The sequence below is a fragment of the Pan paniscus genome, chromosome 16 (genome assembly GCF_029289425.2).
Source record: "Pan paniscus chromosome 16, NHGRI_mPanPan1-v2.0_pri, whole genome shotgun sequence".
Lineage (NCBI taxonomy): Eukaryota > Metazoa > Chordata > Mammalia > Primates > Hominidae > Pan > Pan paniscus.
Genome location: NC_073265.2, coordinates 38,804,203 through 38,831,146, shown reverse-complemented (window position 1 = coordinate 38,831,146; position 26,944 = coordinate 38,804,203). Strand labels below are relative to the sequence as shown.

At 35.9% G+C, this 26,944-nt stretch overlaps 1 protein-coding gene across 4 annotated transcripts in view; it reads left to right on the top strand.

Moving 5' to 3' along the window:
* Positions 1-26,944, top strand: part of FAM227B (family with sequence similarity 227 member B) — a 300,149-nt gene that overhangs the window by 39,278 nt on the left and 233,927 nt on the right. For all 4 annotated transcript variants that reach the window (XM_055098575.2, XM_055098572.2, XM_055098573.2 and 1 more), the window contains 4 exons: positions 6,927-6,962; positions 7,746-7,850; positions 9,484-9,582; positions 16,236-16,337. In XM_055098575.2, the coding sequence (XP_054954550.1) occupies positions 6,927-6,962; positions 7,746-7,850; positions 9,484-9,582; positions 16,236-16,337 (342 nt within the window). The remainder of the gene's footprint in view (positions 1-6,926; positions 6,963-7,745; positions 7,851-9,483; positions 9,583-16,235; positions 16,338-26,944) is intronic.

The window sequence follows — 26,944 nt, the reverse complement described above, 5'->3', positions numbered from 1 at the left end:
TGTCATCTGAAAACAGGGTAGTATGACTTCCTTTCTTTCTATTTGGATGCCCTTTATTTCTTTCTCCTGCCTGATAGCTCTGACCAGGGCTTCCAATACTATGTTCAGTAGAAGTGGTGAGAGAGGGCATCCTTTTCTTGTGCCAGTTTTCAAGGGGAATTCTTCCAGCTTTTGCCTATTTATTATGACATTGGCTGTAAGTTTGTCATAGTTGGCTGTTATTATTTTGAGGTATGTACCTTCAATATGTAGTTTAATGAGAGTTTTTCACATGAAAGGATGTTGAATTTTATCGAAAGCCTTTTCTGCATCTATTGAGATAATCATGTCGTTTTTTTATTTTAGTTTTGTTTATGTGATGAATCACATTTATTGATTTGCATATATTGATCCAATTTTGCATCCCAGGGATAAAGCCTACTTGATTGTGGTGGATAAGCTTTTTGATGTACTGCTGGATTCAATTTGCCAGTATTTTGTTGAGGATTTTTGCATCAATGTTCATCAAGAGTATTGGCCTGTAGTTCTCTTTTTTTGTTGTTATCTCTGCCCGGTTTTAGTAACAGGATGATGCTGGCCTCATAGAATGAGTTAGGGAGGAGTCCTTCTCCCTTAAGTTTTTGGAATAGTTTCAGCAGGTATGGTACCAGCCCTTGTTTGTACATCTGGTAGAATTCAGTTGTGAATTTATCTGGTCCTGGGCTTTAATAGGTTGATAGGCTATTTATTACTGATTCAATTTCAGACCTCATTATTGGTCTGTTCAGGGATTCAATTTCTTTTCGGCTCAGTCTTGGGAGGGTATATGTGTCCAGGAATTTATCAGTTTCTTCCAGATTTTCTAGTTTATGTGCACAGAGGTGCTTATAGTATTCTCCGATGGTTGTATTTCTGTGGGGTCAGAGGTGATATCCCCCATATAATTTTTTTTTTTTTTTGCAAAGTGAAAGCAAGTTTATTAAGAAAGTAAAGGAATGAAAAAATGGCTACTCCATAGACAGAGGAGCCCCAAGGGCTGCTGGTTACCCATTTTTATGGTTATTTTTGATGATATGCTAAACAACGGGTGGATTATTCATGCCTCCCCTTTTTAGACCAAAAAGAGTAACCTCCTGACATTGTCATGTCATTTGTAAACTGTCATGGTGCTGGTGGGAGTGTAGCAGTGAGGATGACTTGAGGTCTCTCACTCTCGTCGCCATTTTGGTTTTGGTGGGTTTTGGCCGCCTCCTTTACTGCAACCTGTTTTATCAGCAAGGCCTTTATGATCTGTAAACTTTTGTGCTGACCTCCTATTCCCTTATCATTTCTGATTGTGTTTATTTGATTCTTCTCTGTTTTCCTCTTTATTAGTCTAGCTAGCAGTCTATTTTGTTAATTAAAAAAAAACAAAAACGGGAGTTGTCCTGGATTTGTTGATCTTCTGAATTTTTTTTGTGTCTCAGTCTCCTTCAGTTCAGCTCTGATTTTGGTTATTTTTTGTCTTCTGCTAGCTTTGGGTTTGGTTTTCTTTTGATTCCCTGGTTCTTTTAGTTGTGATGTTAGGTTGTTAACTTCAGATCTTTTTAACTTTTTGATGTTGGCATTTAGTGCTATAAATTTCCCTCTTAACACTGCCTTAGCTGTGTCCCGGAGATTCTGGTGTGTTATACCTTTGTTCTCATCAGTTCCAAAGGACTTCCTGATTTCTGCCTTAATTCCTTTTTTTTTTCCTGAAAGTCATTCAGTAGCAGGTTATTCAATTTCCATGTAATTGTATGGTTTTGAGTGAATTTCCTAGTCTTGATTTCTAATTTGATTGCTGCGTGGTCCAAGAGACTGTCATGAATTCAGTTCTTTTGCATTTGCTGAGGAGTGTTTTACTTCTGATTACATGATCGAGTTTAGAGTATGTCCCATGTGGGCAATGAAAATGTGTATTCTGTTATTTTGGAGTGATGACTTCTGTAGATGTCTGCCAGGTCCGTTTGACCCAGTGCTGGGTTTAGGTCCTGAATAGCTTTGTTAATTTTCTGCCTCAATGATCTGTCCTAATATTGTCAGTGGCGTGTTAAAAGTCTTCCAGTATTACTGTGTGGGAGTCTAAGTCTCTTTGAAGGTCTCTAAGAACTTGCTTTATGCATCTGGGTTCTCCTGTGTTGAGTGCATATATATTTAGGATAGTTAGGTCTTCTTGTTGAATTGAGTCTTTTACCATTATGTAATTCCCTTGTCTTTTTTGATTTTTGTTGGTTTAAAGTCTGTTTTGTCTGAAATTAGGATTGCAACTCCTGCTTTTTTCTGTTTCTCAGTTTCTTGGTAAATTTTTTTCCATTTCTTTACTTTGAGCCTATGTGCGTCATTGCATGCAAGATGGGTCTCTTGAAGATAGCGTACTAATGGATCTTGGTTCTTTATCCAGGTTTCCACTCTGTGCCTTTTAACGGGGGCATTTAGCCCCCATTTACATTCAAAGTTAGTATTGATATGTGTTGATTTGATCCTGTCATCATGATGTTAGCTGGTTATTATGCAGATTTGTTTATGTGGTTGCTTTATAGTGTCACTGGTATGTGTACTGCAAGCAAGTACAGCCAGGCTGGGGCCCTGGGAGAGGCCAGCAGACCAAGGGGTGCCCAAGATGGACTGGCCCCATCTTTTGGGCAAGATGGCCTTCCGTAGTTCAGGTCTGACAGTTCCCCTAGGGCTGTCATCTTGTTGTTAGTTCGTTATTATGCAGACTTGATTGTGTAGGTACTTTTTAGTGTCACTGGTGTATGTACTTAAATATGTTTCTCTGGTGGCTAGTAACGGTCTTTGATTTCCGTATTTAGCACTCCCTGAAGGACCTCTTACAAAGCAGGTCTGTTGGTAATGAATTCCTTTAACATTTGCTTTTCTGAAAAAGATCTTATTTCTTCTTCACTTATGAAGCTTAGTTTGGCTAGATACGAAATTCTTAGTTGGAATTTCTTTTCTTTAAGAATACTGAATACATCTGGGTACGGTGGCTCACGCCTGTAATCCAGCACTTTGGGAGGCCAAGGCAGGTAGATCACATGAGGTCAAGAATTTGAGACCATCCTGACCAACATGGTGAAACCCCATCTCTACTAAAAATACAAAATTAGCCAGGCGCAATGGTGCATAATTCCAGCTACTTGGGAGGCTGAGGCAGGAGAACTTGAACCTGAGAGGGGGAAGTTGCAGTGAGCCAAGATTGTGCCACTGCACTGCAGCCTGGGCAACAAGAGCGAAACTCTGTCTCAAAAAAAAAAAAAAAAAAAAAGAATACTGAATATAGGCCCCCAATCTCTTCTGGCTTGTAGGATTTTTGCTGAAAGGTCTGCTGTTAGCCTGGTGAGGTTCCCTTTGTAGGTTTACCTGCCCTTCTCTCTAGCCACATTTAATATTTTTTCTTTCGTGTCAACCTTGGAGAATCTGATAACTATGTGTTTTGTGGATGGTCATCTTGTATAGTATCTCACAAGGGTTCTCTCTGTGTTTCCTGAATTTGAATTTTGGCCTCTCTAACGAGATTTGGGAAATTATCATGGATGATGTCCTGAAATATGTTTTCCAAGTTCCTTTTCTCTCCCCCATTTTCAGGAATTCTAGTGAGTGTAGATTTGATCTCTTTACATAATCTCATATTTCTCAGAGGTTTTGTTCATTATTTTTTATTTATTTTTGTGTGACTGAGTTATTTCTGAGAAGCAATCTTTGAGGTCTGAGATTCATTCCTCAGCTTGGTCTATTCTGCTGTTAATACTTGTGATTGTATTATTAAATACTTTTAGTGTGTTTTTCAGCTCTGTCAGTTCAGTTTGGTTCTTTCTTAAAATTATCCTTTCAACTTTCAGCTCCTGTATTGTTTTATTGTAATCCTTAGATTCTTTGGAGTTGGTTTCAGTTTCTTCTGAATTTTCATGATCTTTATTTCTATCCATGTTCTGAATTCTTTGCCTGTCATTTCAGCCATTTCAACCTGGTTAAGCACCATTACTGGAACTAGTGCAGTCAGTTGGAGGAAAAAGACACTTTGGCTTTTTGAATTGCCAGAGTTCTTGTGCTGATTCTCATCTGTGTGGGCTGATGTTCCTTTAACTGTGGTGTAGTTTGAGTGTAGTCAGTTGGCTTTGTTTCTGGTTGTTTTCAGAGGGCTGAGACTTTGTGTTGGGTCTTTTTTTGTAGCTGAATTATTGTCCTTGGTTTTATCGGGGCATGTATTTGCAAAGTATTTTTAGTGTTGAAGTTTGGGATGTGATTCAGTAGATGGTGCTTAAGCATGCTGGTTAGTAGCTGGGCACTCGCTCAGCCAAGTGGCTCTTCTGTATTTCCTCACATTTACAAGGCATGCTCCTTTCAAAGAAGTTTTAAAATTGTGACTACTTAGTTTTATCAAATGACTTTTCAAAATCTATTGAAATGGGCTTTAGGTAAATTATACTAACAAAAGTTTTAATAGTTATTCTTTTTGTTAAATATAAAAGTTTTATTGGATCTATCAATCAGAATTTTAACATGTATTTATATTTTTGTGGTCTCATTTTCAGGTTATATGACCAAAAACTATGTTTTCTGTTACTGCAACTCTGCTGCTTGAAAACTTCCACTGTTTCTTTTCCTCCTGCAGAATAAAGCCAGGACTTGGAGATTAACCTTAACATTTAATTAAATCTGACTTCATCTTTTTTATTGATACATAATCATTGTACCTATTTACAGGGTACATGTGATATTTTGATTCATGCATGCAATGTGTAATGATCAAATCAGGTTATTTAGAATAGCTATCATTTTTTGTGTCAGGAACATTTCAAATATTCTTTTATAGCTATTTTGAAATATACAATACATTGTTGCTAACTATAGTTGCCCTACTATGCTATCAAACAGTAGAACTTAATCATTCTAAATAACTATATGGTTGTACACATTAACCAACCTCTCTTAATCTCCTCCACTCCCCAAACACCCTTCTCACAGCCTCTGGTAACCACCATTCTGCCCTATACCTCCATGAAATAAACTTTTTAAGTTCCCACATATGAGTAAGAACACATAATACTTGTCTTTCTGTGCCTTATTTCACTTAACAGACAACCTCCAGTTTTATCCATATTGCTGCAAATGACAGGATTTCATTCGTTTAATGGCTAAATAGTATTCCATTGTGTATATACACATTTTATCTATTTATCCTTTGATGGAAACTTAGGTTGGTTCCATACCTTAGCTATCGTGAATAGTGTTCCAGTAAACCTGAGAGTGCAGGTATCCCTTTGATTTCCTTTCTTTTGGAGAGATACTGAGTAGTGGGATTGCTGGACTAATTGTATGACAGTTCTATTTTTAGTTTTTTGAGAAACCTCTGTACTGTTTTCCATGATAGCTGTACTAATTTACATTCCCACCAGTAGTATTATAAGAATTCTCTTTTCTCTTCATCCTTACTAGCATTTGTTGTCTTTTGATAATAGCCATTCTAATTTGGATAAGATGATATTTCATTGTGGGTTTGACTTGCATTTCTCTGATGATTTGTGATGTTGAACGTTTTTCATAGGCCATTTATATGTCTTCTTTTGAGAAATGTATATTCAGATCCTTTGCCTACCTTTTCATGGTATTATTTGTGTTTATTTTTGCTGTTGAGTTGTTCCAGTGGCTTAAATACTAATATATTCTGGATATTTGTCTCTTGTTAAATAGATGGTTTGCAAATATTTTCTCCCATTACGAAGGTTGTGTCATCACTCTGTTAATTGTTTCCTTTGCTGTACAGCAGCCTATTTTAATATAGTCCCATTTCTGACCCCATCTTTATTGATCTATAGCTTTCAAGCATATAGCCTTCTTTCCAATCATATTTGATCTCATTTTTCCTAAAAAGTCTCTCTTTCTTATTCCTGTGTACACTTTAAAAAGTGAGAATAATATGATCCTCTTTCTGGAAGCAATACATCATTCTTTCCAATTTGTTTTATATGTCATATGTCATCTCCTTTCCAATATATGTGTATGTGTAATATGTGTGTATGTGTGGTATTGTGTGTGTAAAACTTACTTGTAAGCTTAGTTATTGTTGGAGTAATTAGGAATGTGGAAATTAACCTGCTATCTATCTATCTATGTCTGTCTATAGTATATATACATATTATGTATGTTATATATATATATATATATATGTAAACATGACTAGATGATCAAAAACTAATCTATGTGTATAAAGCAGTGTAGTAGACATTAAAATTTGCCACCCAATTCCCTTTCAAAGAAGGATCTGTGCTCTAGGGCCTAAGAGTGCTGTTAAGGGACACCCTTCAACTGTCAGCCCCTTCATTGGTTTACTTACCTCCAGAGAACTTCCTCTTCTGAGGAAACATCTTTCCAGGAACCATCCAGTGACTGCTCAAGTTGGAGCAGAAAGGCTTGGCTATTTCAGTCCAATGCAGGACAGCTCTGATCGATACTTTCAGCTCTAGAACTCTTCTTTGAGCCAGTTGTGGCTATTAGGCCTCCATCATAACTAATTTCTCCATCTGCCCAATCCTGCCTCTTCCCTTGACTGCCAAAGGCATTGATTCCAAAAGGCATTGATTCCAAAAGCACTCACAACAAACATTCTGAACACTAAACTTCCCCAGAGAGTCTATTTCCCAGGGAACCAAACTGTAATAAGTAGTTTGTTTATTATAGCCCTTATATCTATTTGTTTTGTTTGTATATGTATCTGATTCCGTTTTTGAACCATAACTAGTTTGAGGGCAAAGGCCATCTTTGAATTTCCAATATCAAACACAGCAATAGTATTTTAGGCCTCTGTAGGATATATATACATGTATCTATATTTATCTATGCATACTAGTTAACTGAACAAATTTACTAAATGTAAAATTTCTTTAATTTAGAGTTTTAAAGAGTTTATTTAAAATGTTTTCCAGCTTTCAGATGAAATGGAGACAGAGAAGAATATAGAGGTACTTAAAATTTCTGTTCTGCCAGATTGTATATCAAGTGTATTATGTAGGACTAAAATAATGTTTACAACAATATAAACAAGGCTCTAAATATAGAGAGAGGTACCAGAGGAGAGAGTTGGAAACAGGTATAGAAGCTTTCTCTTTCTGCCTAGTCTTTATTTACTTATGTGTAGTCTAGCTAAAATTCTTGATCATTTGAGTTTATATCAAAATTAGTTCTGAAATATGATTTTGTTTTTATTATAAATATGGCATATGAATGTGCTAGGGTTCTTAATTTCAAAGAAGCAGAAAATATGAAGGTTTTTCTTTTTTTGCAGGGGGTGTGGGGAATGGAGCCTCACTCTGTGGCCCAGGCTGGAGTGCAGTGGCGCAACTGTGGCTCACTGCAACCTCTGCCTCCCAGATTCAAGTGATTCTCCTGCCTCAGCCTCCCAAGTAGCTGTGATTACAGGCGCGTGCCACCACGCCCAGCTAATTTTTGTATTTTTAATAGAAACAGGGTTTCACCATGTTGTCCAGGCTGGTCTCGAACTCCCGACCTCAAGTGATCCACCCACTTCAGCCTCCCAGTGTGGTGGGATTACAGGCGTGAGCCACCGTGCATGACCAAAGGTTTTTCTTAGATGGGTTATATAATTTTTAGTTAATTTAGTAAAAAGAAGTAAAGTAATTATGTTAGTGAGTGATAGTTAAATGTTGGTCTTCTGTAGTTATATGAGTCTACTATAGTGAGAAGAGTGAAATATTTACTCTCCTGTTACATTTTCCTCTTTCTAGGGTTGCAGCTTCACAGGATTCAAAGCAAATGAACTTACTCAGCTACCCAGACATTTGGATGCTGAACAAATTTATCTTTTTATTTTAAAAGCCCATAATTTTGATGTATGTAAATATTTCATTTTATTGTAGGATAGATTTTGACAGTATGATTTAATGAATCAGACCTTTACTTAAAGCTATGATAAATTAGGTGTTCAACAAGATTTGATCCTTTGGGCATTAAATTTGGCAGGAAAGACCAGTGATGTGTCTAACCCACTAATTACCAGAAAAGAATATATTAAACTCTGTGTTACTGCTTTGGGACCCTGAGGTTGCTAGCGTACACTGGCTTGGCATGTAACCGTAACAGGTGTTTTTTCCTTCTTGTCTGTTCCTGCTCTGTCAGCTCAGGATGTTTTAGCCTGCTCATTTTTGATCCTGAAATAAGTTGTGAGTGTCCTTCTTCACAACCCTTCTGGGTGTTTCTTTTGAGTCTTCAAGTGTCTGTGGGAATTTTGGGGTAGTATCCCTGTAGGGTAACCAAACAATGAAAAACTGCAGGTGTTGGGAGGTAATTAGATCAATAGCCAGTGAATACGAGGGCTAAAATGAGGGTGGGATGGTTACCTGGTAAAACTGGTCATTTTGCCCTCTATTTCAATTTTCTGCTCTTTGTGTTTATGTACATTACATATGTTCTTTTTCATTAAAAAGTATTAAATCCAAGTTGAAGCTGTTACCAGTGTACATCATACTATACTTAGTGGCCTATGAAAAAGATGTGTCCCCACAGAATACATAATAATTTTCTTGCCATGAGAGTTTATATGGTATCCTTTTTATAGACCTGTACTTGAAGAGGAATTCATACCTCTGGATGCACTTAAAAGAAATCTTGAATGTTACTCAATCTGGCATTAAAACATTTTGTGACTAAGAAGATAAAGTAATCTTATTGAATCTGCCTATTTAAACCAAAACTTATATTTTCTAGTAGTTACAGTAGACAAATTTAGCCGTTTATTCCAATTTTGATTAATTGTTTGTTTAGGAAGAATACTACACAGGCTCAGGATAGGGGCTTATTAGAATATAAGTCCATGATTGATTGTTGATATTTGTCCTCAGTGGAAAAGGGGGAAATAATGGCATGAATCTTACATTTTTGCTGTTCTTGGTGTCCTTTCAATATCTACTAGCCAAATATGATTATTGAGCATATGAAATATGACTAGTATGACTGAGGAGCTGAATTTTTTATTGTATTTCTTTTAACTACTTTATATATAAATCTAAAAACTATATTTGATTTAGTTATTAAAAAGCTTTTAATTATGTTTGGAAGAAAATTACAAACATGTATTCTATGAAGTCTAAATATTAATCTAGTACTTCTGATGAAAATGTAGTGTTCAAGTTGAGATATGCTATCAAAAATATATACCGTATTTCAAATGCCTAGTACTAAAAATAGAATCCAAAATATTTTAATAATTTTTATAAAAATTATGTTGAAATGATATTTTAAATATATTTGGTTAAATAAAATGTCACTAAAGTTAATTTCACTTTTTACTTTTTTAATGTGGCTACAAGAAAATTTAACATTATGTATGTGGCTCATGTTAAATTTCTGTTGGACAGTGCTGATCTATAAGCAATGAAAGCATACTCTTTATAAAGCCTATTTACATTAACATGTTTTGTAATATATTTTAATCTCCATGCATCTCTCTTTTGTTTTTTTCCATAGGAAAGAGTTTTTAAAATCTGGAAGACTCATTTTCTCTCAGAAGCCTCCATTGCTCTTTTGCATGACTCCTTTTGGTGGTGGTTTCTCCATAAATTTAGGGTATAGTGATTTTTAAAAATTTATTTTTTAAGTTGATTTTTGGCATAATTAATTTTTCAGTAGAGATAAGTCTAGTACAAAAATGCTTTTCTGCATGCAACTACAGAGATTAGTTTTTGAGCATTCCTTAGAAATCCTATATGATGTCTAGAGTTCTTTCAGAGGAGTTAAAACTTTAATATAGATTTCAAAAGATTCTGGATCTTTGAAATTAGACTTCATATATTATATCTATCATAATATATATCACATATTATATAATTAGAGTCTAAGCCAGATTTTTAATCAGAAGATCCAGAATTAGAAAGGTGAGAATTCTGATTAGGATTGAACAGATAAAGAAGGTGTATTAGTCTGTTTTCACACTGTTATAAAGAACCACCTAAGACTGAGCAATTTATGAAGGAAAGAGATTTAATTGACTCGTATTTCCGCATGGTTGTGGAGGCCTCAGGAAACTTACAATCATGGTGGAAGGCAAAAGGGAAGCAGGCACCTTCTTCACAGGAATGCAGGAAAGACAGAAAGGGAAGGGAAAGTGCCACACTTTTTAAGCCACAGGTCTCATGAGAACTCACTGACTATTACGAGAACATCGTGGGGGAAACCATTCCCATGATTCAGTCACCTCCCTCCCGGTCCCTCCCTCGACATGTGGGGATTACAATTCAAGATGAGATTTGTTTGGGGACACAGAGCCAAACCATATCAGAGGGGGTATCTGGGAATCAATAAGAGAAGAAATAAACAGCACCTGAAACTGTGTTTTACTGGAAGAATTTCAGTAATAATATTATAATACCCTTAATATTTAAAAAAAATTGCTCTTGGGACCTTAACTACAAAAAAGACAAATACCTGGAAAGTGCATCATTCCCCTCTAAACAGCAACAAAAGGAAGGCATTTAACTTACAAAGTCAGTTTTTTTTTAATCCATCATACAAAGTAGATTTCAAAGCAATGTTGCCAGGGATAAAGAAAGTAATTTTATAATGTTGAAGTGGTCAATTCATCAACCTAACATAACAATTCCAAATATTTATGCACCTAATAAAAATGCTTCAAAACACATTTAATAAAAACTTTTAATGCTTCAAAGAGAAATACACAAATCAGTACGTATAGAGACTTCAGCCCCTTCTTTGAATAGTTGGTAGAATATACAGAAAATCAGTAAGGATACAGTATGATATAGAAGGCTTGAACAACACTGTCAAGCAACTTGACTAATTGACATTTATTAAACATCTCTCTTGTATTAGTTGGTTTTGTGCTACAATAATAGAATGGTGATTTATAATGAACAGAATGAATTGGCTCACAGTAGGCTGGGAAGTCCAAGATAGAGGGACCGGCATGTGGTGAGGGCCTTTTTGCTGCATCATCCCTTGGCAGCAAGTAGAAGAGTGAGAGAGGGAACAAGCAAGAGGGCCCCTCCTATGATAACAAACCCACTTCTGTGATAATGGCATAATCTGTTCATGAGGGTAATGTCCCCAAGACCCAAACACCTCCCATTAGGCCTCATCTCCCAACACCACTGCATTGGGGATCAAGTTTTCAATATATGAACTTTGGGGGACACATTCAAATCGTAGCACCTCCCAATAACAGCAGAATACACATTTTTCTCAAGTCCACATTAAACAGTTGCTAAGATTAACTACATTCTGAGCTAGGAAAATATCCTAATAAGTTTATAAGAATTTAAGTCAAACACAGTGTTTTCAGATCAACATGGAATTATATTACAAAATAATAACAGATATCTAGAAAATCCCCAAATATTTGGTAATGAACACAATTCTCAGTAACCATGGATCAAATCAGGAATCAATAAGGAAATCAAAAATTATTTTGAACTAAATGAAAATGAAAACATTAAAATGTGTGAGATATAACTAAAGCAGTATTTAGAGAGAAAATCATAGAATTAAAATCCCTACATTAGAAAAAAGAGAAAGTTCTCCAGAAAGAGAAAGTTCAGCTTCTACCTTAAGAAAGTGGAAAAAGAAAAAAAAAAGCCAAACCTATGGAAAGCAGAAGAAAATAAAATAATAAAGATCAGAGAGAAAATTAATAACATTAAAAAGAGAAAATAAAGAAACTCAATTAGGCCAAAAGTTGGTTATTTGAGAATTCTAAAAATGAGGTAGCACAAGAGCAAATTGAAGCCTGTGTTTCACTGAGTGACCATAGAAGAAACAAAACCCAAATACAGCTCATTACTTGACTTGAGTCCAGCTCCTAAAGGCTTAGCAAAAGAAGAGGAATGCCTATTCCCAAGCATAAATATTATATACCTCAGTTTCTACAGGCCTATGAAAGTGCCCTGCTCTCAAACAGAAGGTATAAGACATATAAAGAAGGAAAGGAATTGTGGGTTGTTTGGTATGAAAATGATGAGCTTAATGAGAAAATGTCACATTGTTTTTCCAGGTGAATGTACAATTTTATACTCCCATTGTTAATATATTGAGTTCCCATTGTTCCTGAACAACCAATGGGTCAAAGAACAAATCAAAAAGGAAATCAGAAAATACCTTGAGACAAATGAAAACAAAAACACAACATACCAAAACTTATGAGATGCAGCACAAGCAGTGCAAAGAGGGAAATTTATAGCTGTAAATTCTTACATTAAAAAAGAAGAAAGCCATAGCAATTAGGCCAGAGAAAGAAATAAAAGTATCCTAATAGAAAAGGAAGAAGTGAAATATCTCTGTTTGTAACAACATCTTATATACAGAAAATCCTAAAGATTCCACCAAAAAACTGTTAGAAATGTTGTATGAATTAAGTTGCAGGATACAAAATCAACATTCAAAAATTAGTAGCATTTCTGTACACTAACAATGAATTATACAAAAAAGAAATCAAGAAAACAATTCTGTTTACAATAGTAATAACAAAAAGTAAAATACTTAGATTTAAACTTAACCAAGGAGGTGAGAGATCTGTATACTAGAAATATAAAATACTGATGAAAGAAATTGAAAATGACACAAATAAATGGAAAGATATCCTGTGTTTATAGATTGAAAGAATTAGTATTATTAAAATGTCTATACTACCCAAAGCAACCTACAGAATCAATGCAATCCCTAACAAAATTCCAGTGATGTTTAAACAGAGATAGAAAAAAACAGTCCTAAAATTTATATGGAACTGCAGAAGATCCTGAATAGTCTGAGCAATCTTGAGCAAAAAGAACAAAGCTTGAAGTATCACCCTACCTAACTTCAAAATATACTACAATGCTGTAGTAACCAAAAAAAGCAGAGTATTGGCATAAAAACAGACACATATACGCATAGAACAGAAAAGAGAGCCCCCAAATGAATCTACACGTTTACAACTAATTGGTTTTCAACAAAGACGCCAAGAACACATAACAGAGAATGGACAGTCTTGAATAACTGTTGTTGGGATAACTGAGTATCCACATGCAGAAGACGGAAATTGAACCCTTATTTCACATCATATACAAAAGTCAGCATGAATTAAAGACTTAAATATCAGATCTGAAACTGTAAAACTACTAGAAGAAAACAGAGGAAAAGCTCCATGACGTTGGTTTGTACAGTGATTTTTTGAGTATGAAGCCAAATGTACAGGCAACAAAAGCAAAAAATAGACAAATGGAATTGCGTGAAACTAAAAAGCTTCAGCAGAGCAAAGCAAACAGTCAATAGATTGAAAAGAGAACCTGTAGAATGGGAGAAAATATTTGAAAACCATACATCTGATAAGGGGTTAATGTCCAAAATATATAAGCAATTTAAACAATTTAATAGCAGGAAAACAACCTGATTTTAAAAGGAACAAAGTGAATTAGTAGTCATTTTGGAAAATAGTATGAAGTTTCCACAAAAAAACTGAAAGTAGAATCACCGTAAGATCCAGCAATCCCATTTCTGTTTATATACAAAGGAGTTTAAACTGCTGTGTTGAAAAGATTTGCATTTTCATGTTCATTTTAGTATTAATCGCAATAACCGAGATATGAAAGCAACCTGAATGTCCATCAATGGATGAATGGATAAAGAAGATTTGGTATATAATTATATATAATATATATTTAATATGTAATATTAAATATATTCATAATAAATTATATAAATACATAATATGTAATATTTAATATATATTTAAATATATTTATATATTATATATTATATAAAAATATATAGCCTTTAAAAAGAAGGATATCCTGTAATTTCCAACAACCTAGATGGAACTGGATGTTTTGCTAACTGAAATAAGCCAGTCACAGAAAGACAAATACTGTATGATCTCACTTACATGTGGCATTTTAAAAAGTCAATCTCATAGAAACAGCAGAAAGGTAGTTATCAGAGGCCGAGGGTGGGGAGAAATGGGGAAAGGTGAGATGATCAAAAGGTGCAAAGTTTCACTTACACCAGAGAAATAAGTTTTAATGATCTATTATACTGCATGCTGACCACAATAAATAATACATTTCAAATTTGATAAAATAATTTGATAAAATTTTTAAAATGGGCAGAGGCTCTAAACACTTCTCAAAGGAAGACATACAAATAGCTATGTGAACAGTATTTGAAAAAATGCTCAACATCACTAATCGTTAGGGGAATACAAACCAAAACCACCATGGGATGTCATCTCACACAACTGTTTGATGTGTGAGATTTTATCTCACATGACTGTTATCAAAAAGATGAAAGATAACAAGTTTTGGTGAGGTTATGGAGAAAAGGAAATGCTTGTATATGATTGGAAATATGAATTACTACAGCTAATATGGAAAACAGTATGGATTTCTCAAAAACTAAAAATAGAACTACCACATGCTCCAGTAATCCCACTTCTGGATATACATCCAAAGAAATTGAAATCAATATGTCAAATACATAACTCTATTTCCACATTCATTGCAGCACAATAGCTAAGACAGGAAATCAACCTAAGTGTCCATCATGGAAATCAACCTAATTGTCAACGAATGAATGGATAATGTGGTGTAAGTACACAATAGAATATGCTTGGGCCTTGAAAAAAGGAAATCCTAACATTTGTGACAACCTGAATGAACCTGGAGAACATTTTGCTAAGTGGAATAAGCCAGGCTCATAAAGACAAACATCACATGATCTCACTTATATGTGGAACCTAAAAAAGTTGAACTCACAGAAGTAGAGAGCAGAGCAGTAGTTACAGAGGCTGGGCTGAGGGCTGGCAATGGGCACATGTTCAAAGGGTAAAGAGTTTCAGTGAGACAGGAGGAATAACTTTTTGAGATCCATTGCACAACATGGTCACTACAATTAATAGTACTATATTGTATACTTCAAAATTGCTAAGAAGGTAAATTTTAAATGTCTCACCTCAACAAATTATAAGTAACTGAGATAATGGATATATTAAGTAGCTTGATTTAATCATTTCACATTGTATACATTTATCAAAATGATACATTGTACCCTATAAATAAATACAATTGTGATTTATAAGTTCAAAATAATAAAACATTAAAAATCAAAGAAGAAAGATCTGAAATCAACCACACCGTCTCACACATTAAGTAACCGGAAACAGAACAAATTAAATCCTAAGTTAACGGAAGGAAATAATAAATATTGCAGCAGAGATAAATGAAATAAAGAATAGAAAAACAGAAAAAAAATAAAACTAGAAGTTCTGTCTCTGAGAAGAACAAAATGGACAAACCTTTAGCTAGAATGACTATTAAAAAATAGGGAAGACTATAATTACTAAAATTATAAAAAAGTGGGGGCAATATTTTCAATTTTATGGAGGTTGAAAGGATTATAAGAGTGTTGTAAATGAATCTATGCCAACAAATTGGAATAATGTAGTTGAAATAGACAAATTCTTAGAAACATACAATCTAACAAGATGGAATCACAAAGAAATAGAAAATCTAGATTGTAACTATTAAGGAGATTAAATCAGTAATCAAAAACCTCCCATCAAAGAAAAGCCCTGTACCAGATGGCGTCACTGGGGAATTCTACCAACATTTAAAGAAGAATAAACACCAGTCCTTCTGAAACTCTTTCAAAAAGTTGAAGAGGAAACATTTTCTAACTCAACCTGTAAGTTAGAAGGTATTACTCTGATACTAAAGCCCAAAAAGACACTGCAATAAAAAGAAACTACCAATATCTTTTATGGTGAATTTTGAGACAAAAATCCTCAACAAAACACTAGCAAATCAAAAGCAACAGCATATTAAAAGGATTATACACCATAACCAATGGGATTTATTCCTGGAATGTAAGGATAATTAACTCATCAAATGTTTGCATGCTTTTTGTTGCCAGGTACTGTGCTAAGGCCTTGAAATACAAAGTTACAAAAATATGATCCCTGTCCTTATTTAATTTTACTGCATGCCTTTAAGATAAGTATGTATTACCTACATTTGACAGATGAGAAACCTGGGACTTAATTAACTTGCCCAGGGTAATACAGCTAATGCATAACAGCCAGTGTTAAAATTTGGGTCTGCATTATGCGAAAACCCATGCTGATTCTCCTTTACCAATTGATCTGCTCATGAGAATAAATGAAATTGCTGTCATCATGTAAACAAATTCCAGTTTTAAATTGTAATATTGACTTTAATTTCACATATTTTTTTAAGCCTGACAGAGAAAACCAAGATTGCTTATTCGATAGAATTTCAGAAAGTTATGTGACACTTTTCATGAGCATACCTCTAAGTCGAAAGGATGCATTTTTTCAGGTAGGCATTGAAATTAACAGTTATGCTAATTATTTTTAAAGTGAATGAAATAGAAAAAATCGTTATTTTATTTAAACCCATATGAGAATATATTTTGTTACTTTTGAAAGCAAAGTTGGTGTAGAGTATTAGTAATATTTTGAAAGTTATGCTCTTATTAACTCCTCAAAATATTGTATTCCCTGGCATCAAGGTCTTACATAATCTCCTTAGTGACTACAGGTACTTTGTTTGCATATTAATAATTTTAAAACTACTGAGTCATTCTATGTATGTTCCTGTTTTTTTTTCTGTTTACCTACAAAATTATTTATGACTTTTCTTTTACTTTATAATGAATCTTGATCCATTTAAGCGGACTTTACAAGTTTATTTTATGCCCAAGGACTAAGCACCTGTTACAGTAAAGCACAATACATAAAATTATGAATCAAATGCTTGCTGTGCTTTTCTGTTATTGTACTAACTGATGGATAGGATTGATTCAAATAAGTAATGTCCCTGGGTAGTGTGAAATGAAGATGGTAGGAATCTCACTGGGTATTTTTAAGTTTAATATTTAGCATTTCAAAACACAAGTCATATTCAAATACTTTGTTGCATTAGCAATTTGTAAATCAGAAATCATAGTAAATACTTTGGAGTTTGTAAATGTTTTCATGAGAAAGCCATACCCAAAATAAAAAGGTAAGTGTCTTTCATGATGAATATATAAACAAGCCTAAATTCACAAATTTGCCAAATATTTATATTTAATCTTGACCTATCTTACTCACAAACACATTTGTAAAGTTTGATAGAAAGAAACTACCACTAGCAGACTGGGAATAAGGATACTTGGCTTCATGTCCAGAATATGCTACCGATTACCTGGGTGATCTCAGCAAGCCACTCAGCCTCTCAGGTTGACAGCTGGGTTGTATATCACATGAAGAGGTTGATTAGATCTTGATTATTTTAAGACAGTGATTCTTAAATTGTTATCAAACAGTGATGTTCTGACAGGTTTTTTCTTATTTGCAGCAAAAAGTTAATGATTAGGCATGTTGCAATTAGATTGTCTAAAGATCACAAAAACAGCTGTTTCTGCTACCCATATTCTTTCAGTTAGCCTATTCTTCTATGGCTTTTATTTTAACTATTTACTGAGAGTGCCTAGTCCCCCTACATGATTTTATGAAATCAAGCATGTTTTAGTACAGGGCCCTTAAGAAAAAGATAAGAGGCTTTTAAATATGGACAAAGAATAAAATGGTGGTAACATTGTGTATCCCCCATTCTTTAGTTTCTGTTTCTACTTTTATGATCCAAATGTTCTCACTTGTGATGGATGTGTCTTTTGATAAATCTTATACTTACAACTTCTCTCAAACCATGATTTGATTTTTTCTGGATTCTGATTTTCAGTAACTTTTTCTAAGAAATTAGAAGTTGTTTAATTAAGTTGCAAAGCCTCATTTGAGAACAGACAAGATGTACTTAATGATTAGACTCCTGGACTTGCACTAAGTCTTCCTTTAAAACTCCCTGTCCATGCATTTATATGTGAGAGCCACCTGCCTTCAGGATCTCATCTTTTATTGACCATAATTTCAATTATTTTTAACTAATTCAAATAAGTGAGGGTTTTATTACTATTAACTCATCTGATTTATATTTCCTAAGGAAGATAAATGTATTAATATTTAAGAAAGAAAAAAATTATCTTCCAGTCTACTATTTAGCACAAATTAATCCGAACCTAAATATGTTTTGTATGGCTTTTATTTTCCTTTCTTCCAACGTCACACAATGATATTCTCTCAGAAATTTTCCAAATAGTTTGACACTTAATCTCCTTCATCTCCTGAAGGCAGGATATTCATAGAAAATGTTTAGAAGTTCCCTTTGTTCACCTTATTCAACATTTTAATTTTAACCATTGGTATAATTTGTGTACCACAAATAGAATATGTCATCATTTCTGGTAGAAAAAAATGCTCATGGCTCATTTAATAAAATTAAATATGTCAACATATTATAGAGTTTTTCCCTTTTCCCTTCACTTCCCAAGAAAAATCATGGAGATCTTGAAAGAATACCATCACTTACCAGCAAATTTGAGCACTAATAGATTAAGTGACTGTATTAGTCTCCTACTACTGTTGTAAAAATTATATATTTAGTGGCTTAAAGCAATAGAAATTAATTTTCTTAGCTGTGGAGGCCAGGAGCCCCAAATGAGTCTTACAGGGCTAAAATCAAGGTGTCAGCAGGACCAATGTCTTTAGGAGGGCCCAGAGGAGAATCTATTCCTTGCCTCTTCTGTCTTCTGGAGGTTGCCAGTATTCCTTAGCTTATGGTTGTATCACTCCAATCTCTGCTTCTGTTTTTGAATTGCTTTCTCATTTTCTATAGTCAAATTTCCCTCAGATGCCCTCTTACAAGGACACTTAGAGCCCATGGGATAATCTCCTTATTTTAAGTGGGGATTAAGTTAAGATCTTTAATCTTAACCCCCACCGAAGATCTTTAACTATCACATTTGCAATATGCTTTTGCCTTATAAGGTAACATTTACAGGTTCCAGGGATTAGAACATGTATATATTTTGCACCAATATTCAGTCTATCACAATGACTTGTAAGAGACCTTCTAATTCTAAAATTTTACAAAGCGATGGGCTTAATATGTGATTATAAATACTTATCTGAATGCAGAGTATGCAAATAGTTGTATCAATTTGTCTTTAATATAAAAATATTGTGTTTTTCTATGTTGAGTCACTCCCTGAGAGGAATTTAATAGTTTAGGGATTTGAAAGCTAACAGGGTACTGGTAGTCCCTTATATTTGTTGATTTCTGATTTTTTTTTTTTTTTTTGAGATGGAGTCTCACTCTGTCACCCAGGCTGGAGTTCAGTGGCGCAATCATGGCTCACTGCAACCTCCGCCTCCCGGGTTCAAGCGATTCTTCTGCCTCAGCCTCCTGAGTAGCTGGGACTATAGGTGCCCATCACCACCCCTGGCTAATTTTTGTATTTTTAGTAGAGACGGGGTTTCACCATATTGGCCACACTGTTCTTGAACTCCTGACCTCGTGATCCGCCCACCTCAGCCTCCCAAAGTGCTGGGATTACAGGTGTGAACTACTGTGCCCGGCCTCTGATTATGGTTTTAATATTGAAATAGTACTGATTGCACTATATAAACTCATGCAAACAACCTACAGTTACTTAAAAATATACTTTTTATTGCTATGGCTCATATGCATCATTTACAAAAATTGCAACATTTACTTTAGGTTCAGGGAGTGCACATGCAGGTTCGTTACATGGGTATATTGTATGAAAGATCCTGTCATCCAGGTAGTAAGTATAGTATAGTGAGTTTTTCACTCCTCACCCCCAACACCTCCCTCTTCTATCTAGTAGTCCCCAGTGTCTATTGTTCTCATCTTTATATCTATATGTATTCAATGTTTAGCTCCCACTTATAAGTGAGAACATGTGGTATTTGGTTTTCTGTTTCTGTGTTAATTAGCTTAGATTAATGGCCTCCAGCTGCAACCACGTTGCTGCAAAGGACATGATTTTGTTCCTTTTTATAGCTGTATAGTATTCCATGTTGTATATGTACCACATTTTCTTCATCCAGTTCACCATTGATGGATAGTTAGGTTGATTCCATGTCTTTGCTATTGTGAACAGTGCTGTGATGAACATACAAGTGCATGTGTCTTTTTGATAGAACGACTCATTTTCCTTTGGGTAAACACGCCTTGTTATGGGATTCCTGGGTCTAATGGTAGTTCTGTTTTTTAAGTTATTTGAGAAATCTCTAAACTGTTTTCCACAGTGGCTGAACTAATAAACATTTCCACCAACAGTGCATAAGCATTCTTTTTTCTCTGCAGCCTTGCCAGCATCCATTGTTTTTGACTCTTTAATAATGCACACTCAGATTGATGTGAGATAGTATGTCGTTGTGGTTTTGATTTGCATTTCTCTAATGATTGGTGATGTTGAGCATTTTTTCACATGTTTGTTTGCTGCGTGTATGTCTTCTTTTGAGAATTGGCTGTTCTTTTCCTTTATCCACATTTTAATGGGATTATTTCTTCTTTGTTGAATTGCTTAAATCTTAAGTTTATAGATTTTGGATATTGGGCCTTTGCTGGATGAATAGTTTGTGAATATTTTCTCCTATTCTGTAGGTTGCCTGTTTATGCTGTTGATAGTTTCCTATGTTGTGCAGAAGCTTTTTAATTTAATTAGATCCTGCTTGTCAATTTCTGTTTTTGTTGTAGTTGCTTTTGCAGACTTAGTCGTAAATTCTCTGCCAAGGCCAATGTCCAGAAAGGTACTTCCTAGGTTTTCTTCTAGGATTTTTATAGTATTACACCTTATATTTGTCTTTAATCCATCTCGAGTCAATCTTTGTATATGGTGATAGGTAGAAGTCCAGTTTTGTTCTTCAGCATATGGCTAGCCAGTTACCCCAGCACCATTTATTGAATAGAGAGTCCTTTCCTGATTGCTTGTTTTGTCTACTTGTTGAAGATCAGATGTTTATAAGTGTGCAGCTTTATTTTTGGCTTCTCTGTCCTGTTCTGTTTGTCTGTGTGTCTGCTGTTCAACCAGTACCATGCTGTTTTGGTTACTGTAACCTTATAGTATAGTCAGAAGTCAGGTAATGTGATGTCTCTGAATTTGTTCTTTTTGCTTGGGATTGCTTTGGCTATTTGGGCTCTTTTGTGTTTCCATATGAATTTTAGAATAGATTTTTCTACTTCTGTGAAAAATAGCATTGGTAGTTTGATAGGAATAGCATTAAATTTGTAGATTGCTTTGGGCAGTATGGCCATTTTTAACAATGTTGATTCTTCCATTCCATGAGTGTGGAATGTTTTTCCGTTTGTTCATGTCATCTATGATTTCTTTGAGCAGTGTTTTGTAGTTTTCCTTGTAGAGATCTTTCACCTCCCTGGTTAGCTGCATTCCTGGGTATTTTATTTTTGGCTTCTGTAAATATGATTGCATTCTTAATTTGGCTCTCAGCTTTAACATTATAGGTGTATAGAAATGCTACTGAGTTTTATACATTGGTTTTGTATTCTGAAACTCTACTGGAGTTGTTTATCAGTCTTACAGACCTTTTGGCAGAGTCTTTAGGATGTTCTAGGTATAGAATTATATCATTAGTGAAGAGAGATAATTTGACTTCTTTTACTATTTGTATGCCTTTTGTTTCTTTTTCTTGCCTGATTGCTCTGGCTAGGACTTCCAGTACTAGTTAAATAGGAATGGTGAGTGTGGGCATCCTTGCCTTTTTTTGGTTCTTATGGGGAATGCTCCCAGCTTTTGCCCTTTTAGTATGATATTGGCTGTGGGTTTGTCATAGATGGCTCTTATTATTTTGAGGTATGTTCCTTCAGTGCCTACTTTTTTGAGGATTTTTATCATAAAGGGATGTTGAATTTTATCAAATGCTTTTTCTGCATCTATTGAGTTGATCATATTTTTTTAAAAAAATTATATTTATGTGGTGAACCACGTTTGTTGATTTGTGTACGCTGAACCAACCTTGCATCACAGGAATAAAGCTTATTTGATCATGGTGAATTCACATTTTGATGTACTGCTGGCTTTTGTTTGCTAGAATTTTGTTGAGAATTTTTGCCTCTGTGTTCATCAGGGATCTTGGCCTATAGTTTTTTTTTTTCCTTTTGTCTTTTCCAGATTTTGGTATCAGAGTGATGTTGGTTTGGTAGAATATGTGAGGAGAAGCCCCACTAAGGTTCCTCAGTTTCTTTGAATAGTTTAACTAGGGTTGGTACCAGCTCTTCTTTGTTCAACTGGTAGATTTTACTATGAATCCATGTGGTACAGGGTTCTTTTTGGTACATAGGTTTTTATTATTATTATTACTGATTTAACTTCAGAATTTGATATTGGTCTGTTCAGGGTTTCAATTTCTTCCTGCTTCATTCATGGGAAGTTTTATATTTCTAGGAATTTATTATTTATTCTAGATTTTCTAACTTGTGTGTGTAGTGTTGTTCATAATAGTCTCTGAGAATCTATTGTATTTTTGTGGGATTGTTTGTAATATCTCCTTTGTCATTTCTGACCGTGTTTATTTGGATCTTCTCTTTTTTTCTCTTTATTAATCTAGCTAGTGGTCTATTGACATTGTTTATCCTCTCAAAGAATCAGCTTTTGGCTTGGATGGTCCTTTTTATGGATTTCTGGGTCTCAACTTCATTAAGAACTGCTCTGATTTTAGTTACTTCTTGTCTTCTACTAGCTTTGGGGTTATATTGTTTTTATTTTTCTAGTTCCTTTAGGTGTAATATTATATTGTTAATTTGAGATCCTTGTAACTTCTCTATGTAGGTGTTTAGTGCTATAAACTTTGCTCTTAACATTGCTTTGGCTGCATACCAGAAATTTGGGTATGTCGTGTCTCTATTTTCATTTATTCCAAATATTTTGTTTATTTGTGTCTAACTTAGTTGTTTACCCAAAAATTATTTAGGAGCAAGTTGTGTAATTTTCATGTGATTTTCTGGTTTTGAGAGATCTTCTTGATATTGATTTGTGTTGTTATTCCACTGTGGTAGTATTTAACTTTTTTTGAATTTATTGAGACCTGCTTCATGGCTGAGCATGTGGTTGATCTTAGAGTATGTTCTATGTGAAGATGAGAATAATGCACATTTCTAGTTGATGGGTGGAGTGCTCTGTAGATATTTATTAGGTCCAACTGATCAAGTGTTGAATTTAAGTTCAGGACTTCTGTGTCAGTTTTCTGCCCTGATGATCTGTCTAATGTTGTCAGTGGGGTGTTGAAGTTTCCTACTAATATTGTGTGGCTAAGTCTTTTCATAGGTCCATAAGTACTTGTTTTATTAATCTGGGTGCTTCAATATTGGATGTGTATATATTTAAGAAAGTTAAGGCTTCTTGTTGAATTGAACCCTTTATCATTATGTAGGGCCTTCTTTGTCTTTTTTTACTGTTAGCAGTTAAATGTCTGTTTTATCTTATAAGAATAGCTACTGTTGCTCTTTTCTTGTTTTCCCTTTGCATGGTAGATCTTTCTCCAACCCTGAGGCTTTAGGTGTCATTATATGTGAGATGGGTCTCTTGAGGAAAGTAGATAGATAAGTCTTGTCTTTCAAGTCAACTTGCCACTCTGTTCCTTTTAAGTGGGGCATTAAGACAATATACATTCAAAGTAAGTATTGATATGTGAGATTTTGATTCTATTGTAAAGTTCTTAGCTTATTGTTTTCTATCTTCTATTATGTAGTTGCTTTATTGGGTATGTGGGTTATATACTTAAGTTTAATTTTGTGTTAGTAGGTGTCATTTTTTTGTTTCTACATTTAGAACTCCCTTAATGATCTCTTATAAGGCTGGTATAGTGGTAATAAATTACCTTAGTGATTGCTTGTCTGAAAAATTTTCTATTTCTCCCTTACTTATGAAGCTTAGTTTAGTGGGATATGAAAATTCTTTGTGGGAATTTATTTTCTTTGACAGTGCTGAAAATAGACCTCCAATCTATTCTGGTTTGAAAGGTTTCTGCTGAGAGGTCTGCTGTAAGCCTGATGAGATTCCCTTCATACATAATCTGACCATTTTCTCTAGGTGGCTATAAGATACTTTTATTAGCATTGACCTTAGACACTCTGTTGACTATATGCCTTCATGGTATTCATTTTGTATGGTATCTGGCAGGTGTTCTCTTGAGTTTTTAAATCTGGATGTCTACCTCTCTAGCAAAATTAGGAAATTTTTCTTGAATTATTTTTTCAAATACGTTTTCCAGGTTGTGAACTTGTTCTCCTTCTCTTTCAGGAATACCAGTAATTCATAGGTTTGGTTGCTTTACATAATCCCATTTTTTTGATACTTTGTTCATTTTTCTTAATTATTTTTTATTTCTTTTTGTCTGACTGGATTAGTTCAAAATACTGATCTTCAAGCTCTGAAAATTTTTCTTCTGCTTAGTCTAGACTATTGATAAAACTTTCAGTGGTATTTTGAAATTTCTTTGTTGAGTTTTTTATTTCCAGTGCTCTAATTGATTTCTTTTCATGATGTTTAGCACTTCCTTCATTTCCTGGATTCCTTTAGAAGTTTCTTTGTGTTGATTTTTAATCTTTTCTTGAATCTCATTGAGCTTCCTTGCAATCCATGCTTTAAATTCTTACTTGTCATTTCTGAGTTTCTTTTTTGGTCAGGAACCATTGCGGAGGAACTAGAGTGATCTTTTGGTGGTGTTGCAACATTCAGACATTTTTGGTGTCAGAATTTTTTTTTTTTTTGAGACAGTCTTGGAGTCTCGCTCTGTCGCCCAGGCTGGAGTGCAGTAGCGCAATCTCAGCTCAACTGCAGTCTCCGCCTTTCAGGTTCAAGTGATTCTCCTGCCTCAACCTCCTGAGTATCTGGGATTACAGGCACGTGCCACCACGCCCTGCTAATTTTTGTATTTTTAGTAGAGACGGGGTTTCACCATGTTGGTCAGGCTAGTCTCGAACTCCTGACCTCGTGATCTGCCTGCCTCAGCCTCCCAAAGTGCTGAGATTACAGGCGTGAGCCACCACACCCGGCCTATAGTGTCAGAATTCTTATGCTAGTTCCTGCTTGTCTGGAGAGGAGTGGGTGGGTCTTTTGGCATTGCCTCTGTTGCCTTATGGTGTTTTGGCTTTGCTTCTATTGCCTTATGCACTTCTGTGGGCTGGTTTTATATTGAGCTGTGCAGTTTGACCTAGAAGTTGGTCAATGGTGCTCTCAGGTGAGAGCCAGTTGCAACATAAGCAGGTAGGTAGGTACCTGATCTTTGTTTATTGAGGTGCTCTCTGTTGTTTCAAGTGAAGGACTGGACATTGGAGTACCTGGTGCCATAAGTTTCCTGTTCTGTGGGGTTGGAGAGACACAGCTGGAGCCCCTTGCTTTCCCACAAATACCCAAATGGCAAGCACAGGCACCTGCCCTGATGAGGGTTAATGGGAGGAGTTCCTTATGAAGTGCACTAAAGACTCTGCAGGGAGTTGAGATGGTTGCACCAGCTTCCTATCCTACATAGGCAGGAACTTGATCTGTTTTCCTGTTACACAATTGTTCCAGGGCTCATGACTCCTAGTTTAGATTCATATTCTAGTCTATCTCCGGACTACAATGAGGTTGAGAGCCACAGTAAATGCCTGTTTTATGACTCTCTGTGGGAGTGGTTTCAGGGCATAATTTAATCTCTGAACCTGATACAGACAGTTTTATGGCTCACCTGTTTGCCAGTGTGACAGTACGGCTGCTGCTTGTAAATGGTGGGTGGGCGGGGGGTCTCCACCTTTGGGCCCACATGAGTGAGTTTTGGTTCTGGTGGTGGTGACTGGTTAGGTCAGCCTGACTTTGGGCCCTGGGGAAGTGGTCCAGTGCCTGTAGAGTTGGAACAGGGTAGGGGTAGGGTACGTAGGTAATTTCCAGGCTCCTAGATGGCTTGCAGAGCAATGGGTATGAGTCCTGAAAGGGCTGTGCCAGAATCAGGCTAACCCAGAGTTCAAGTGCTGGTTATGATGAAGAGTGGCGGGTTGGTCCCTGGGTCACTGGCCAAACTCTTAGGTGGCAGCAGGTAAAATGCTTAGATGGTGGAAACCAGGGGCAGGCAGAACACTTAGGTGGGGGGAACCAAAAGGAATATCACAAACCTGTGGGAGTTGGGTTTTCAGAATGGCTGTGGACTGCAGATGAAATGTTCAAGTAGGGTAAGGGTGGCTATGCAGTGGGCCTTTCACTGAGGAGGGGAAGATCCCTCAGCTGGAGCAATGGAGACTGGCAGCTGTGGGGCACATGGCACACTTGCACTTCACTTTTACCCAAGCAGTGCTAGACTTCACTGTCAGAACAATGCAAAGGTGCCAAGCCTTGTTTGTTACCTTTTGCAGTTTTGTCCCAGAGAAATGCAGAGCTGTGACTGACAACAGGTGTTTAGGTGGATCCAGGGCTGCTGCACTGGGAGCCCAGGTTGGCAAGCCCTGCCTTGCAAGGAGCAGTGTGGGTAGGGGTCACACGGTCTTTAGTCTGGGTGCTTTCTGGAGAAATGCAGAGGTGTGACCACCCACAGTATTCAGGCAAAGTTGGGGCTACCGCATTAGGAGCCCAAGTCAGCAAGCCCTGCCGGGTGAGGAGCAGTGGGGATAGGAGGTCACATAGTCTGCAGCCTGGGTGCTTCCTGGAGAAACTCAGAGCCATGACCACCCAGGTTCAGGTTGGGGTGGGGCCACTGTGCTGGAAACCCATGCTGGCAAGCCTTGCCTACTGAGGAGCAGTGGGGCAGTCTGGCTGCTTCTTAGCACCATGGCTGCAGCCTCTGTTGGGGCTACAGCAGATGGCACTGGACTACTCAGGGATTCAAGGCCTGTAGGGCCCCATGTGGGCTTCAGTGGTTCTTCTGCAAAGACTCTAGGTGGCTCTCCATCTCAATCTGGAGGCTCCTGGGGGTCAGGAATATCTCTCATGTCCGGGATTGCAAAGGTCTATCACAAAAGTGTAGATCCCCTCAGGACTCTCACTCACTCACCTTTCCCTGCATGAGGGAGCTTCCCCCACTCTCCATCAG